General features: G+C 42.9%; 1 protein-coding gene across 1 annotated transcript in view; it reads right to left on the reverse strand.

Annotated features, from left to right (window-relative positions):
* The window catches only part of LOC126267628 (uncharacterized), a 373,632-nt gene extending 362,517 nt beyond the window's left edge, over positions 1-11,115 (reverse strand). Inside the window, exon 1 of the mRNA XM_049972926.1 lies at positions 10,941-11,115. Within this exon, the coding sequence (XP_049828883.1) occupies positions 10,941-11,115 (175 nt within the window). The remainder of the gene's footprint in view (positions 1-10,940) is intronic.
* Between the last annotated feature and the right edge of the window lie 6,439 nt (positions 11,116-17,554).

Below are 17,554 nucleotides of genomic sequence, written 5' to 3' on the forward strand. Positions count from 1 at the left end.
CTTAAGTTTTCCTAAGATGGTCTGACTCAAACTGTACGCTTTGTCTCACAACAATGACTAAAAAACGGGGAAAATGACTGTGAGGTCGTTATTAATTTAATAGGCGCATCATGATTTTCCCATTCCGATTGCAGTTATGGAAAAAATATTAGTAATCTTTTGTATTTCTGGCTTAGAATGGTCACTGAAATTAAACAAAAGAAAATTTAGTTAAAAATACAGCTAATGCAGGTAGTTTATCTACAGTCCTGTAAACGGTGCAATTAATACCACTGTTTCTTGCTAATTGCAAATGTCACCCTTATCATGGATATATGCAGCCGACATTAATCAACCCTAAAATGTGAAACCAACTACTTCCAGTATTAGAACGTATTTAAAAATGGAACAGTCGAAATGTCTGTATCACATTCCCATGTCAGTAATAAGTAATTTTGTGTGTATTCCATAAGAGAAGCTGTAATGACGATTACCAATATGTGCAGAATCAAACTGACAAATAAAATGAAATAACAATTACATGGATTATGGACTATGTTGAGAGGCCTGTAATAGTTAATTAGAACGAAAAAGTTATGTAATTCTACGTCAGTTGCCAGAGTACGCTGAAAATCTCATAACATAGACAGTTTATACACAGCCCTTTTCGTGTACCTGTAAAGAGTTTTACAATTTATGTACCTACATTACGCTTTATTTATGCTGTTACACAAAAATTTGTAACAGTGAAATTGTACGACATTAGGAAGTAGTTAAATCACAACGAACTGTTATCCAAAGTATACAAGACATCCTCTTTGCGCCGGCCGGAGTGGCCGAGCGGTTCTAGGCGCTACAGTCTGGAGCCGCGCGCCCGCTACGGTCGCAGGTTCGAATCCTGCCTTGGGAATGGATGTATGTGAAGTCGTTAGGTTCGTTAGGTTTAAGTAGTTCTAAGTTCTAGGGGACTGATGACCTCAGAAATTAAGTCCCATAGCGCTTAGAGCCCCTTGAACCTCCTAGGTGGAAAAGGGCCAAGTTAGATGTGTAGCATCCACAGGAATAAATGAAGTAATTTTTAATTTCCTTTAATCTGTTTCATAAGTGATTGTCGTTGAATTATTGTGTGGGAACTTGGAAATTGACATATCATGGAAACAGAGAAACGAAACGCTATAAGTCATATGGCGAGAAAGTTTGTTGGGAGATTCAAACTCAATTAATTTTCCATTCCCTCACTTGTTAAGCGGAGGAACCGTTCTCAGATCAGTGTCGTTTTTGGACGTGACAGAGCAGGGAACTGGCCATTAGAAGAACAGAGAAATTGAAGCCTGAGGCGAGCGAGTGGTTTGTCATTTCAAACCCAACGAAACTCTTCCCTCTACTTTTTTAAATGCAGGGGCCACTCTCTGAATGGCGTGAAGGTAGACACGACAGATAAGGGGACAGGTTCAGACAATGACGAGAAAGTTAGAACCCGAGTAAGAGATTTTGCTTGGTCATTTTTAAAATTAAAGCATCTCTCGCTCCACTCGCAAGCTCATAAAAGTCTTTTCGCTAGTAGTAGTGTTTTCGAATCACTTCTGGTTGAACTGGATGTGATAGCCGGACTTGTTATCCTTTTCAATTTAGTTTAGGTTAGTTAAGATATTGATGCATTTTGTGTTATTATCACGTTTCACAGCTGTTTTTCGATTTCATGGGAGTTTCATAGATTCTCAAAAAAATGGTTCGAATGGTTCTGAGCACTATGGGACTTAGCATCTGAGGTCATCAGTCCCCTAGAACTTAGAACTACTTGAAGCTAACTAACCTAAGGACATCACACACATCCATACCCGAGGCAGGATTCGAACCTGCGATCGTAGCGGTCGTGCGGTTCCAGACTGAAGCGCCTAGAACCGCTCGGTCACAGCGGCCCGCATAGATTCTCGATTCTGCTTTAGCCAGTGCTGCTTTGCTACCCTGTCACCAGTGTTTTACATTACTGAACGGTAATTAATAGAAATGCATGTTTTTCATGTGACTATGTAAGCGTCCGTAGATCAGATGTGGCTTAAATTCAAAATCGTATCGTCGTCTATTGAGAGACTGTAACCTCACCCTCATTTTGGAGCCAGGGGAAACGGGCTCTTTATGTGCGCCAGCTAATGCTTCCCGTCCGCGACACCGTGTCAGAAACTATCATAGCAAGTCGAGCGCAATTACATGCTGCAAAACCCCGAAAGCGTGGCAACTAGCGGGAGCGTCACACAACACACCTACTCCACTGCCATTCTCCAGCCAGACTCTCCGTCTGCTCTTCCTGCGCTCCACGCGGCAGAGTTAACACTACCAGAGACCCTAAACGCGTTGGTTCTCCACACGACCTATCGATGTATTCGTTCGATAGCATAGTTTTCCCTAGGTAAAACCCAGCGTAGAAATACAAATAGTATTTACAAAACAAACCAATTACACATCGACATAAATGCATAGTAAAACAATTACAATATACAAACACACAGAAACGTCATATCATATAACAAAATAAGGAAAAAAATTATAGTACAACAGATAGAAATAGGAGGATACGCATTTCCGGCGTTACGAAATAAATACGAGATAAATTAAGAGGAGATGGTACTGATCGCCCATGGCACACAAAACAGGCCACAAAGCTGTTGCAGCAACGAGAAAAAGCACGCTAAATTCAAAAGAACACAATGTCTCCAAGAGTGGCGATGTTTTGCTGAAGCTCAAAACTTAGTTCTCACTTCAATGCGATATAATTTTAATAACATTCGCAGTGAAACTCTGTCTCGAAATTTCGCACAAAATTAAGAGAGTCTAGACGTAGGCAAAGTACATGAACGGAAAACACAATAAATACGTCCTAATGGGAGTATCACTAAAGCAGAGTTACTAAACATAGTATTCCAAAATTCCTTCGTCAAAGAAGAAGTAAATATTCCAGAATTTGAATCAAGAACAGCTGCCAACAAGAGTAATTGAGAAGTAGATATACTCAGTGCAGCAAAGTAGCTTAAATCAATTAATGAAAGTGAGGCCTCCGTTCCAGTCTGTACACCAGTTAGGTTCCTTTCAGGATATATTGATAGAACAGCCTAATCGAACAAAGGAAATAAGGGTAATCCACTGAATTACAAATCCACCTCACTATTGTCCATTTCCAGTAGAATTTGGGAAATGTGCTGTGTTCAAACATGATGAATTATCTCGAAGAAAGCGAATTCTCGACAAATAGTCAACACCGATCCAGAAAGTATTTCATTGTGAAACACAACTGGATCTTTACTCAAACGAAATTATGATTGCTGTCGACAGAAGATGTCAGACTGACACCATATTTTTAGACTTCCAGAAGGCTATGACACTATTCCTCACATTCTACTTCTAATGAAACTGCATACATACGGGTATCGTCTCAGTTCCTGGAAAAAGGAACACATTGACACCGGTGTGTCAGACCCACCAAACTTGCTCCGGACACTGCGAGAGGGCTGTACAAGCAATGATCACACGCACGGCACAGCGGACACACCAGGAACCGCGGTGTTGGCCGTCGAATGGCGCTAGCTGCGCAGAATTTGTGCACCGCCGCTGTCAGTGTCAGCCAGTTTGCCGTAGCATGCCGCGACAGCGTGGACGTGAACCGTATGTGCAGTTGACGGACTTTGAGCGAGGGCGTATAGTGGGCATGCGGGAGGCCGGGTGGACGTATCGCCGAATTGCTCAACACGTGGGGCGTGAGGTCTCCACAGTACATCGATGTTGTCGCCAGTGGTCGGCGGAAGGTGCACGTGCCCGTCGATCTGGGACCGGACCGCAGTGACGCACGGATGCACGCCAAGACCGTAGGACCCTACGCAGTGCCGTAGGGGACCGCACCGCCACTTCCCAGCAAATTAGGGACACTGTTGCTCCTGGGGTATCGGCGAGGACCATTCGCAACCGTCTCCATGAAGCTGGGCTACGGTCCCGCACACCGTTAGGCCGTCTTCCGCTCACGCCCCAACATCGTGCAGCCCGCCTCCAGTGGTGTCGCGACCGGCGTGAATGGAGGGACGAATGGAGACGTGTCGTCTTCAGCGATGAGAGTCGCTTCTGCCTTGGTGCCAATGATGGTCGTATGCGTGTTTGGCGCCGTGCAGGTGAGCGCCACAATCAGGACTGCATACGACCGAGGCACACAGGGCCAACACCCGGCATCATCGTGTGGAGTGTAGATTCGTGGTTTCCCGTCAGAAAGCTCAGAGTTCAAAGTGACTGACAGAAAGCAGTTGATTCTGTCATTTACCGTCTCGTAAAGTCTTTAGATGATCAAAACCAATTGCAGAATGATTTAAACAAGATATTTCTGTGGTACGAAACACGGCGATAGACTCTATGTCATCCACATGAGTAGCAAAAGGAACCTGCTAAATTTCAGTTACGCGATAAATCACACAAATCTAAACGCTGTTAATTCTAGGGATTACTTACTTAGCGATTACAATTATGGTATTATACGGTGTAAATTTTAAGTTGACAAACCAGAATAAATCTAAAAATAAATTTCACACGAAAAAATGTGTAGGACCCGTAGTTGATTAATTTCGAGGTGGACATCTGCTGGTGTTAAAATTAGCCCACCACCCCTATTTTTTATTGCATAATCAGATTCTACATTAAAAAAACTACGTACATTTTGTCTTAAACATTTCTTTTGATTCTTGGTTGTTGGCACTGTCATTAAAGAAAATCCAAGTTCTCATTTTTGCGTGAAAAATGGTTACGAGTAAATAATAAGATTTATGAACGTTTTTACGTTTTTCCACCCGAAACTAAACGACTCAAACTAAGCAAGCATCGCAGTTATGAGACTTCTCGACAAACAAGAGTGATTACTCCGAATATAATAAAAAAATAGGTTCGTGAGTCAGTTTAATTTTTTAGTTAATGAGTTCACTCGTTAGTAAGTAGCGTGTTTGGTTAGTTAATTAGCTAGCCAGATGATTTGATTGATAATTAAAGGTTGTGTGGCTTCATGACCACAAAACAAACCAAACTTATCCGAATCTGCGGAAAAAATTAATATTTGGGTCAACATTTGTAAAACGCTAAATCCTCTCTCTCAAACCCCACCCTATGGGGAGAGAGAGGAAGAGTTTTAGTTTTAGTGAATCAAAATTTACGAAGTAAATAAGTATTTTTTATCCAACCGTAACCATTTTCCACGCAAAAATTAGAGCATGGATTTTCTTGAATTACAGTGCCAACTATGAAAAATCGAAACAAACGTTTAAGACAAAATGTACGTAGTTTTGTACGTAGAATCTGATTCTGCAATAATAAATGGGGGTACCCATTTGAAATTTTTATGTTGATTCCCGCCCCACCCCCGGGGAGCTAGGGTGGCGGGTTAATTTTAGCAGCAGCAGATGTCCCCCTCGAAAGTAATCAACTTTGGGTTCTACACATTTTTTCGTGCGAAGCTTATTTTTCGACTTATTCTTGTTTGTCAACTTAAAATTTACACCCTGAATGTATCTTGTATGCCCATGTAAGACTGCATGGAAGCACTGATACTTTGCTGTTTTTTCTTCTTCTTTGCACTGATTTTATCACTGATGACGACTGTTCTATAGTTGAAATCGATAAAAAATAAAATTCGGATTGTTTGCGATAGACCGCAGTTCTTCCTTCCTGAAAATCCAACGGTCATTGCTTAGGATTCGAAAATAATTGCGAATAACTCAAGTTGGAACGACGAAGTGGATAATGTTGTGGGGAAAGCGAACCGAAGACTGCGATCTATTGACAGAACACTTAAAAGATGCAGTGCTTCTACTAAAGAGACTGTCTAGGCTTCGCTTGTCCGTCCTCTTCTACAGCACCGCTCTGCGGTGTATGATCCGCATCAGACAGCACTGACGTTGTATATCGAAGAAGTTCGAAGAAGGGAAGCTCTTTTTTTGTTATTTTGAAATAGGATACAGAGTGTCACGGATATGATAGGCGACTTGAATGGCGATCCTTAAAACAAAGGCTTTTACTGTTGCGGTAGGATCTTTTCAAGAAATTTCGATCACCAACTTCTTCCTCCGACTCGGAGACATGGAGGAAGGTCCCACTCAGTTCTGACCTTAGCAGTGGTCGCGATGCCACCTGCTCTGCTTCTCGTTTGGCGCTCTGCCATGACACAGCTGTGACAACTGCCGGCGTAACCGCTGCTACCTAGGCAACCGTCCAACCACACGCGACACATGCGAGCCCTTCCTCTCCGCCAAATTCCCCCCACCCTCCATCGCCAGTTACCCTCACTCCATATCAACTCAGCGCGATGGGGGCCTCTTAAAGCGCAGTTTGTCACGGTGTTCTGAACGAGCAAGCCACCCATTAATTAAAGGAAATGTGCTACACCGTGAAGTACTAGGCCAATATTTATCAAATATTGTTGTGATGTTCATCACGGGTATTAAATTATTACCTTTCATTCCACTCCCAACATCAGCTTGTGATATGAACCCAAGGAAACAAACAAACTATCGCTTTGCTGGTATATGAAAACAAACAGCCCACCAATGTCATACGGAGCAATTTCTGCTCATGCCTGAAACACATGCCATTTCAAATGGAGCCATGTGGTTCCAGAGACATTTTGAAGTCTCAGACTTCTATGAGAGACATTTCATAAATAATGCACACTAATTTTTTATACGTAAACATTTTTTTTTTCAATATCTTCATGCAATCGTTCAATATAGTCACCCTGCTCCTCTATGACTAAACCCAACGTCTCGGTAGCTTTCTTATTCCACTTAGGACACAACTTCCGTTCGCCTATCGAGTGGTCTAGGTAACGGTGGAAGAAAGTTCTTGTAGAGAAAGATAAGGACGTCCATGCACAGGTTTTTTACATTCGGGAACAAATCAGGTGGACTCATATCCGGGCTGTAGGGAGGATGCGGCAAAACATCCCACCCGTATTCGAGCAGCTTTTGGGCATTTTTCTGCACAGGTTTTGCATGAAGTTAGGATAATACAACGCTATGACACTTGTTCCACATGGGATTCTGTCATGATGACGCCTTGGTAATCATAAGAAAAAATGACTGAACGCGTCGAAATTCTTTTGAACGTGGAGAATGTGAAGCACTCCACTCATTAAACCGTGATTTCAGTTCCGGTTCAAAGTCCCTAAACTACGTTTCATCAATAGCGACCACTCGAGACAAGAATCCTTGACCATTACTGTCAGATCGTTATTTGAGGAAGGTTGCAATGTCCAGACATTTCTGCTTCTCTTCAGCAGTTAAACGGTGTCAGAAATTTACCTCTTCTTCACATCATTTCCTAAAATACGGAATACTGATGTTGGAGGAATTCCCATGGCTTCAGAGAGTTTCTTAAAAGTCGCACTGCGTTCTTCTCCAAGAGCACCTGCTACAGGTTCCGAACTTCATTCCTCTGTTGACGTTTCTGGCCTTCCGGGTTTTGGATTATCGTCTATGCTCATACGACCATCACGAAAACGATTAACCCAACGTGAAACTGAACTACGGTCCACTGTAAACTCACCCCAAACTTCACTAAACGCACTGTGGAGTCCTGTTGGGTTTTTGCCGTGAAAAGTTTCGACCTTGAAGTACGCCTTTGGTTTTCAACAGTCACAGTTCGCGAAATCCCTGCAGGGTCCATTTCTAACTTTCACCAATTTTATGTTAGGCCGGTATTACACTATCAAATTTCTTTGTGAAAGATTTGATCAAAAATGTGATCAAATATTCGTCAAATATATTTGACAAAGATCTTTGACGTGGCGCTAAAAAGGGTATCAAATTTTTCGTCAAAGTTCAAGATGGCTGACAACAACAACTTGTTATTAACCGCAGTAGTTGCATGTACCACAACTGCACTGTGTGCACATTCGGATGAGAAGTGGGGCAAAAAAAGGAAACGTACCTGGGTGAAGCCGTGGCTTTTACGACGACACGATAAAAGCATTCAACAAAACTTGTTACGTGAGCTTGTAGTGGAGGACATCAAGTCGTAGATCAGTTATTTAAGAATGGATGAGCATACATTTCAGTATGTGCTCAGTGTAGTGTATCGTCATAGCATAAACCACAATACTCAATTAAGAACTGCTATATCTGCAGAAGACGGTCTTGCAGAACTAGCACTCCTGAAAGAAAGGATATTGCGGAGACATGGCTTAGCCACAGCCTGGGGGATGTTTCCAGAATGAGAATTCTGGAAACATCCCCCAGGCTGTGGCTAAGTCATGTCTCCGCAATATCCTTTCTTTCAGGAGTGCTAGTTCTGCAAGGTTCGCAGGAGAGCTTCTGTAAAGTTTGGAAGGTAGGAGACGAGGTACTGGCAGAAGTAAAGCTGTGAGTACCGGGTCTGAGTCGTGCTTCGGTAGCTCAGTTGGTAGAGCACTTGCCCGCGAAAGGCAAAGGTTCCGAGTTCGAGTCTCGGTCGGGCACACGGTTTTAATCTGCCAGGAAGTTTCAGTAAATAATTAATTCAAACAAAAATATGTGGAACCAAACTTCGAGTGTCTGCAACACACAGGCATTTCCCAACATCGTTTTTTCCATAAAACTTTTAATTGTTTTACAAGTATATTTCATCGGACTGAACAAGAGAATCTGATAACTTATTACTCTACTATCGATATTTTCTCCCTAATTAAGTTATGCGTGTTTTCGTGAATGTTACCCCTAAACTTTTGGAAAGAGTCTCCTGCCAGAACAGTCTGCTGAACTGACAGTACAAAAATAGAAATGTACAAAAGTATGTTCTGCATTTCGTGGACGGTGTAGTGAACTGCTTCTCCAGTGCGGCCAAGGGCATTACGTGTAACACAGTACCTAAGGGCATTACGTGTAACACAGTACCTAAATCTTCAAGATGGATCAGACATTATCAAATGATCACGATACGGTTACATTATTTTCACATTAAAGAGTCACATAAAGACAGCCGCCCGTTATAGGTATTAAGTATTTTACTATTTTGCAATGGTTAAAGAGGTAACCTGTGTTTGTGCTAACGCCTATGACATAGCGTAGTGGAGAAACACATAATTTAATTTGCTACTGAACTATCTGCCCTGCAGTAAAATATTATTCCACTCTCTTGAGAACGAACTTCACTACAACCATTCTTAAACACAAACAGTTGAACCCAACTTGTAAATATACCAGCGGTTGGAGACGCCTGAAATTTCTGAGACGCGTCATGGGTAATAAGTAACAGTTGAAAAATACTGTTATGGATTATTTACAGAAGAACATAGAAATTGGTAATATCCCATCTCGGGGATGATCAGTTTGAAGAACACATTAAGCCATACTGGTCGTGCGACGTATCATAGAAGATAGACTGAAGAAAGGCAACCCTGCGTTAATAGCACTTGTAGACTTAGAGAAACTTTTGACGGTGTTGACTGGAATACACTCTTTAAATTTCTGAAGGTAACAGGGTAAAATATACGGACAAAAGAGATAGCTACAGCTTGTACAGGAAACAAATTGCACTTACTAGTGTCGAAAAGCATGAGAGGGAAACAGTGGTTGAGAAGTGAATAAGGGAGGTCTATAACCTCTTCCCGGAGTTTATCAATCTGTACGTTGAATAGCAATATAGGAAATCAAGTAGAAATTTTGAAAGGGAATTAAGGTTCATGAAGAAGTAATAAAAATTAATTGATTCCCGATGATATTGTAGTTCTGTCAGAGACAGCACTGGACTTGCGAAAGCCGCTGAAAGGAAAAGACAGTGTCTTGAAACGTGGTTATGGGATGAACATCGACAAAAGTAACATAAGGGTAATGTAAGTCTGCAGGCTTTCGTGGCCGTTGTCACTGAACCCTATGACTATGGCCCACCAATGGTAGCCATATGAATTTTAACCAATACTGCCACTTCTCCAGCACGAACGCCACGAAACTCCCCCTTTATAAGTGGACGCGACACTCGTCTCTGACAGTGTTCTAGCAGTAGTGGACACCAAAAGATCCTCAGGAAGATCCCGGCACAGGGGTCGAAACGTCGAACATTTTAGAAGAAACATGAGGCGGCCTAATAACCCAGAAGATTTTAACTTCAATAAGGGTAATGGTCTCTAGTCGAATTAAACCAGGCGACGCTGAGAGTATAGATTAGGAAATAAACAATGAAAGTAGTAAATGATTTTTGGTATTTGGGTAGCAAAGTAACTGAAGACGGCTGAAGTAGAGAAGATATAAAATACAAACTGGCAATAGGTAGAAATGCGTGAGTGAAGAAGAGAAATTTGTTATCGAATGTAGATTTAAGTGTTAGGAACTCTTTTCTGAAGAAGATGTTAGTACGAAATGAAGCCCTGCAGCGAAGTCAAATGTAGATTATAAAAATTCAAAAAAGAAGAAAACTGAAGCTTTTGAAATATGTCCTACAGAAGAATGCTGAAAATTAGATGGTAGGTCAAGTAAATAACCAGTGTAGAGAATAATGGGAAAAGAAATTTATGGCATAATTATTAACAAACCGGATCAGTTGATGAGGCATTCTGAAGTGTCGTGGTATCATCAGTTTGGTAATGGAGGGAAGTGTGTGTGTGTGGGAGGGGGGAAGGGCTGGGAGGGGGGGGGGGTCTAAAAACTCTAGAGGGAGACAAAGGCTTGAATGGAGTAAGGTTCAAATGGTGGACGTAGTTGCAGTAGTTACGTAAGTTACGTTAAGATGAAGAGGCTAGACTGGAGAGCTGCAGCAAACCGGTCCCCTACTGCAAAACACAACAAGGAGGTCACGATCAATGTGCGCTATATGTAGTTGATTTCCACACTTCGAAAGCCGTAGTCCGCTGTTGGCGCAGGTTGAGTTCGCGAAAGTGAGGCAGGGATGCCTACGCTGCGACAGTTAAGGGGCGCAGCCAGCAGAGGTGCTGACACTGCAGCAGGTGAGGCGGCGGCGGCCGCGCTGTCTACCTTTGAAGTCGTCTTCGTACATGGCTGCGGGCGGCGGCGTCGCGGCAGCGCGCGCGGAGGGCGGCCACTCACTGGCGGCGCCGTGGCGCTGGCTGGACCGCGGCCAGGGGCGCCGCCCACGGCTCCCCAGCCTTCCTGTTTGCGACACTGTGCGGCCTGCGGGATATCCATACATTTCACCTGTGTCGTCGCGTTTGGTGATCCACTCGTAAAACACGTGCACGGAAACGGTAAGGTCGTGGAATCGAAACCCAGTCCGGTCACGGAATATGTCTTTGGGGTAATGAACGACCAAGCGCTCGAGCTAGCTGCACCAGAAAGAGCTCCACGGGCAATCGTGTAAACACGAAACTTAATATAGGTGCCACAGTCTACGTCAAAAAAATATATTACCAGCCCAAATTTCTTCCTCCATGTACAAGGAGCGTTCAGTAAGTAAACAAAAATAAAGCACTCCGTCTTCAGACCACGAGTGGCCTACCGGGGCCATCCGACCGCCATGTCATCCTCGGAGAAGGATGCGGATAGAAGGGGCGTGGGGTCACACACTGCTCTCCCGGTCGTTATGGTGGTATTCTTGACCGAAGCCGCAACTATTCGGTCGAGTAGCACGTCAATTGGCATCATGAGGTTAAGTGCCTCCCGAAGCGTTCAGTAAGTAATGCAACACATTTTTTTCTCGCCAAATTTCGGTTTAAAAATGCGGAATTTGTTGTGGAACACTCACGCTTTACCCCTATAGATTAATAAAGATCCCATACGTGCCGACGCCGTACGTAGCCTTCAAAAATGGCTCTGAGCACTATGGGACTCAACTGCTGTGGTCATTAGTACCCTAGAACTTAGAACTACTTAAACCTAACTAACCTAAGGACTTCACACACATCCATGCCCGAGGCAGGATTCGAATCTGCGACCGTAGCAGTCTCACGGTTCCTGACTGCGCGCCTAGAACCGCGAGACCACCGCGGCCGGCCGTAGCCTTCAAAATGGCGTCTGTACCACAGGAGCATTCCAAGTAGGGAGCTACCACTGAATTGTTTTGGCGCAAAAGCAAAGCATCAGAAATACTCATAGGCACTTGCGGAATGTCTACGGAGACCTGGCAGTGAACAAAAGCCCGGCGAGTCGTTGGGCGACCGTGTGTCGCCATTGCAACAAGACTGCGCAAACTTGTCCGTTCTCCTATTTAACGGCTGGCTTGACATTGCTGTGACTCCTGCAGTGTTTGTACTTGCGAAAACTCTCAATTAAGGTAATCGACGGATCACAACCAAACGTCTCGCTGCCCAGCAAGACTTCTCCGTCGGTAGTGCTGACTCAGTATGGATTAACTGCACCTGCCGAGGGTGACGGGTACAATATTTTTTATTTAACATCATCACACGTGATGCAACATGACTTCGAACCGGAAACAAAACGGCAATCCATGGGGTGGCGCTACAATATCTCTCTCCCGAAGAAAAGGCCCAAAGCTGCAGCCTCAGCTGGTAGTTAGAGCGACGGTCTTCTGGGACTCTGAACAGGGTTTTCTGTTACACGCACCTTCATGGTGCATCGACCAACTAGAAAGTGTATTGTATTACCCTCATGAAAATGAAGAAACGACTTCAGCGCGTTCGGCGCCACAAAAATGCAAACGAAGTTCTTCTGCAGTACAACGCAAGGCCTCACACAAGTCTGTTCATCAAGGAGGAGCTCACAAAACTTCATTGGACTGTTCTTAGTTATCCGGCTGGAGTGGCCGAGTGGATCTGGGCGCTACAGTCTGGAAGCACGTGACCGCTACGGTCGCAGGTTCGAACCCTGCTTCGGGCATGGATGTGTGTGATGTCCTTAGCTTAGTTAGGTTTAAGTAGTTCTAGGGGACTTATGATCTCAGCAGTTGAGTCCCATAGTGCTCAGAGCCGTTTTGTTCTTCGTTATCCATTCTACAGCCAGGATTTCGCACATCCCGACTTCCATCTGTTTGGTTCAATGAAAAATTCATTGTTAAAACAAGTAATAAAATAACACCGTATGGCCCATTGGGCATTCCAATGGCCATTACTCACAGAGTAAATGACGAAGAGCAATCTGTTTTACTTGGTAAAAAGCTTTCTATAGTAAAGATCGCATAAATATTTCTTTATTTTCGACATCCGCTTTCCACAAATTTTGCTGACGTCTTCTGATCTTCAGAAATTTTTGTTACAAAGCTCACAACGAACACATTTTGTGACACAAGTTTTTGAATTTCAGAAGATGACAGCAAAATCTGTAGAAATTAGATTGTCGGTAAAAAAGAAATATTTATAAGGTAATGGCTATAGAATTTTTTTTCCGAGGCACTGTTGTGTAGCGCTTTCAATTAATTAATTCATCTGTTGCGAAGAACAATAAAACATTGTTTATTCGAGCCCCAGAAATCTGAGTCTCCTTTTAATAAGAGGTGAATGATGGATGCCTACTACTTTACAAACAGAATATCAAGGACATAATTATTTTTTTAATTTCGAAACGAATTATAAAAAAGAGAACGCTTTTTAGTAGTTCTGGATGGCAGGAAAAAGAAAGAGATGGTACGGAGTGCGCCAGCTTGACACCTACGCTAAAAGTTACCTTCTGACAGAGGAGATGTCACAGTGCTCCAAGAAAAAGTAAAAAAAAAAATTGGGAAATCTGTCACTGGGTCAAGTTTTAATTGTGATGAAACAGGACTCTGTTACAGAATGCTTCTGACTAAAGCGCTAGCAGCTATAAGTAGAGCTTCCTCTCCAGATTATAAGAAATCAGAAGATAGAGCAACGATCATTGGTTGCAGCAACACCTTTGAAGATCATAAGTTTCCACTTCTGTTAATTAGTAGATCTGCCAAACCAAGTCGGCCTTATCAGTTCTGTACAAAAGTCAAAAAGCGCTTCAGGTAATACTTTAACTGATGAAATTATTTTGTTTACTGTAATAATACTGTGAACATCACCTTCTGAATCTGATTTTAAGTAAAAGGTCTCTAAAACTGTTACTCTTGGTGTTTTCCCAGATTAGAGCCCTACTCGGTCCCAATTACCTCGAATTACCTGCGTTTTGCTGTAAACAGTGAAGTGTTTTCTGTCCATTGTGGGTACTACCTGCAACTCAGACAAGGGATTTTCTTGAGATACTTCAACATGTGTGACACATATGAAATACTGAATGGGGAAAGAAAGGGAAAGGATGGGTGGGAAAGCTGTGAGTATCAGCAGCACAGGGCACTTTGGTAATGCAATGGCGATACCTGAAAATTTGTGCCGGAATGTGACTCGAACCCGGATGCTCCGGTTGCCATGACGGCCACTTCCCCACCCCCAGCCCTTCATTTTTATGTTTATTGGTCTCGGTATTTGGTCTCAGCGAATGTCACATGATACCTGTTTAGGATGATCGTTGAACACTATGCGGGTGTTTTTTTATTTTGTATTTTTTATGTTATTATTGTTATTTTTTACAAGGGGCAGTCAGCCTTCTGACCGAACACGCTGAACTACTGTGCCGATGACCAGCCGGACATCTTATCCCACGCCGCACAGCGGCGTCTCTCGTCTATTAATTCCCTACCTGGCCGAGCGGTTCGAACTGCTACAGTCTGGAGCTGCACGGCCGCTACGGTCTCAGGTTCGAATCCTGACTCGGACGTGGATGTGTGTGATGTCCTTAGGTTAGTTAGGTTTAAGTAGTTCTACGTTCTAGGGGACTGTTGACCTCAGAAGCGAAGTCCCATAGTGCTCAGAGCCATTTGAACCAATTCCCTACTCGCAAATTACTGATTTCCGAAGGATTTCGGATGATGTTAGTGTATCCACACTGAAACAAACTTCAAAATGCCTTCGTGTGCTTACAGAAATATATACTGTATGTTTGAGTGGTGTCTGTTTTGTCAGACATGTCTGAGAGTAAAAATGTAGATGTAGGCTTGCTGTAAATCCACTCTCAGTCCAAAAAGTTTTGAGTCTGCATAAAAAATAGCGGTTGATCCACATTGTCTTCCCCCACTTGCGCAGAACGGTCATAAAATTATGTTGTAGTGCCTCAGTCGCCTGTCTTTGGGGTGTGTTCTTACTCTAGCGTCACATCAGCTTGAATGTCGGCAGGGCAGTGTTGTCAGCAAACTGTGACCCGTTGTGTGAATTTCTGCACTTTTTCATTTTGTGCTAGGTTTACGCTGATAACAGCCGTGATCATTTTTTCCTGAAAAGAATAGCATGCCTTTTTGAATTTCATTCAGTTCGCGGCAGACTTTCAGGCTCTGTGGTATGTTATCGGGAATTACATATGCAGAACAAAGTTCGCATACAGTTTCTTCTTCTTCAAAACATTCTGGAGAATGCCTTGAGCGCTCTAAATAGAGCATCACTGCGACTTGTGATACAACAAAGCTCTCTCACATTCACACATCCACTGCTTTGCACTGCCCGCTCACATCTGACCGATCGAATGTCCGTCGAGTGTTTACATTTTTTCGTTCAAGCTGCCAGGAATAAAATCGGTCTCGCAACTTTTTGGACCGACGGTGTAAACATAGTGGAGATTACTGATGACGTAAGCCTGCTTACAAAAGCAGGTGTGGATTTTTAATAAGATGTGCCTTCGTTATTTAATTTACAAAGTGAAAATGTGAGACCAAGCCCTATGTCGGGTGATGGAACGATTATAGATAGAAGCCCTCTCTGGATGTTATTTCTGAACATCGTTATCGAGTGAAGAGTACTTTGGCATTCCGCTACACGCCGCAGCAGGCTCCACCACCTGTTGGAGTTCAGAGCGCTGGGTCGGCGATCTCGCTCTATCTCAGTGCAAGTTCATCGCAACGGTATCGATTTTTAACCAGCTGCTGTGAATTAAGTGGTGACTCTGAGAAACACTAGTATGTTCCTTGTATGTGACGGCCGTGACTGATAATTTGTTTTGTCTTCTGTCCACTCGAGGCAACTTAGACGGAGGCGCACTGGGGATACTGCAGCTGAGGAGACACGCGCGAAGATATCGTGGTCTGAAGGCTCGGGCTGGTTGGAAGCGGACGGCATATGCCCGTGCAACCCTAGCTGTGACTTCCTTTCGTTCACCGCACTGCAAGTGAAACACCATAGAGGAATGGATACGATGAGAAACATTTTGAAGCAAATGACCTATGTGGCTTCAGCTAAATGTTGCACAAATTGCCACGCATTATTCGATCTCTCCCTTTTGTGGCAGGACTGCTAGCTCTTGGTGGCGTTCCTTGTGGTGATTGTAGCACTAGTGCCAGAATAAAGGGAAAGACTTTTTAAACATAATTTTCTGTCTATTGTTGTTGTGTTACAGAAACTGTTTTCATAAAAGGTTCATGATTTCTTTAATTAATATTACTAACCTTTTGGATTTAGAACTTCACAGTTCTGAAAGTTTTATGTTGTCTGTTTGATACATTCCTTGCACTGCATGTGCCTTATCTGATCGCATGTTCTGTAAAAGTTTTCCAAATGTTCCAGCAAACATGTACGGGCCATTTAATGCGCTCAAACACGGTGACCGAGGTCAACTCTTTATTGTATATATTACTGTTGTGGTTTTCATCCAAATACTAGTTCGATTCAGCTTCCCATGCTACTCTATCCTGTGCAGACATTTTCACCTTGTAATGTCTCTTGCAGCGGTCTCTCCGCGATATTTTCAGAAATTTTATATATTATATAACTCAGTACATATCTCGAAATATCTCTTCTTATCTTACCGATTCCTAAACTTTAGTATACGATTATCAATGCAAAGTAATTTCAAGTCCTATTATTCCTTGGAGCGTCCATTTACTCCATGGAATAGCTTCTCTGCTATCTGTTTTATCTTATGAAAAAATGCTTGCGGATTAGACGCGAAAGAAGGAGGATGTATATGTATGTATGGTTGAGCTAGTCGCCATCTTGATGAGATTCTGTATGAGAAGGAATTTAATGCATGAACTAAACTAAAGTAAGTGTGTTCGAGTATTATTTAACTGATTATTATTAACAGTGTCTGCTTACTACGCTGTGTTGCACTGGATCAGTGGGGAACGTCTGATTTACACTGGGCGAACCTGCCGTTTTGTACGCTCGAGATATCTAGTTACTTCAAATAAATAGGCTAACACGGTCTTACCAGCAGATCTCCGGTCTTCCCCATGTGATCACCGAAAGTTAATAATTATTACAAATGTTTCCAGGAGATCGAATGACAATTTTCGTCGCACCGAGACTTCGAAATTGCTTCATTGCCTTATGGAATTTAAGTTAAGCTCAATTTAATCAGGATATAACAGTACTGAACTGTGTGAATATGATAAGCCTGCTTTCTGAATGAAAATTCCCTTAACATATGCATGTTTTTACTGTCCTGATCAGTGAAACTAAATCACGCCGGTGTGAGAGAGGTTTTTAAATTTTTTGAATACCACAAAAAAAATTAAAACCTCCGAGTAACTTCTGCGACCTACTTCCCTCTGAATCTTCTTACTATATCTATCTCTTGGTCTCCCTCTACGGTTTTTACCCTCCACGCTGCCCTCCAATACTAAATTGGTGATCCATCGATGCCTCAGAATGTGTCCCACCAACCGATCCCTTCTTCTAGTCAGGTTGTGC

The sequence above is a fragment of the Schistocerca gregaria genome, chromosome 4 (genome assembly GCF_023897955.1).
Source record: "Schistocerca gregaria isolate iqSchGreg1 chromosome 4, iqSchGreg1.2, whole genome shotgun sequence".
Lineage (NCBI taxonomy): Eukaryota > Metazoa > Arthropoda > Insecta > Orthoptera > Acrididae > Schistocerca > Schistocerca gregaria.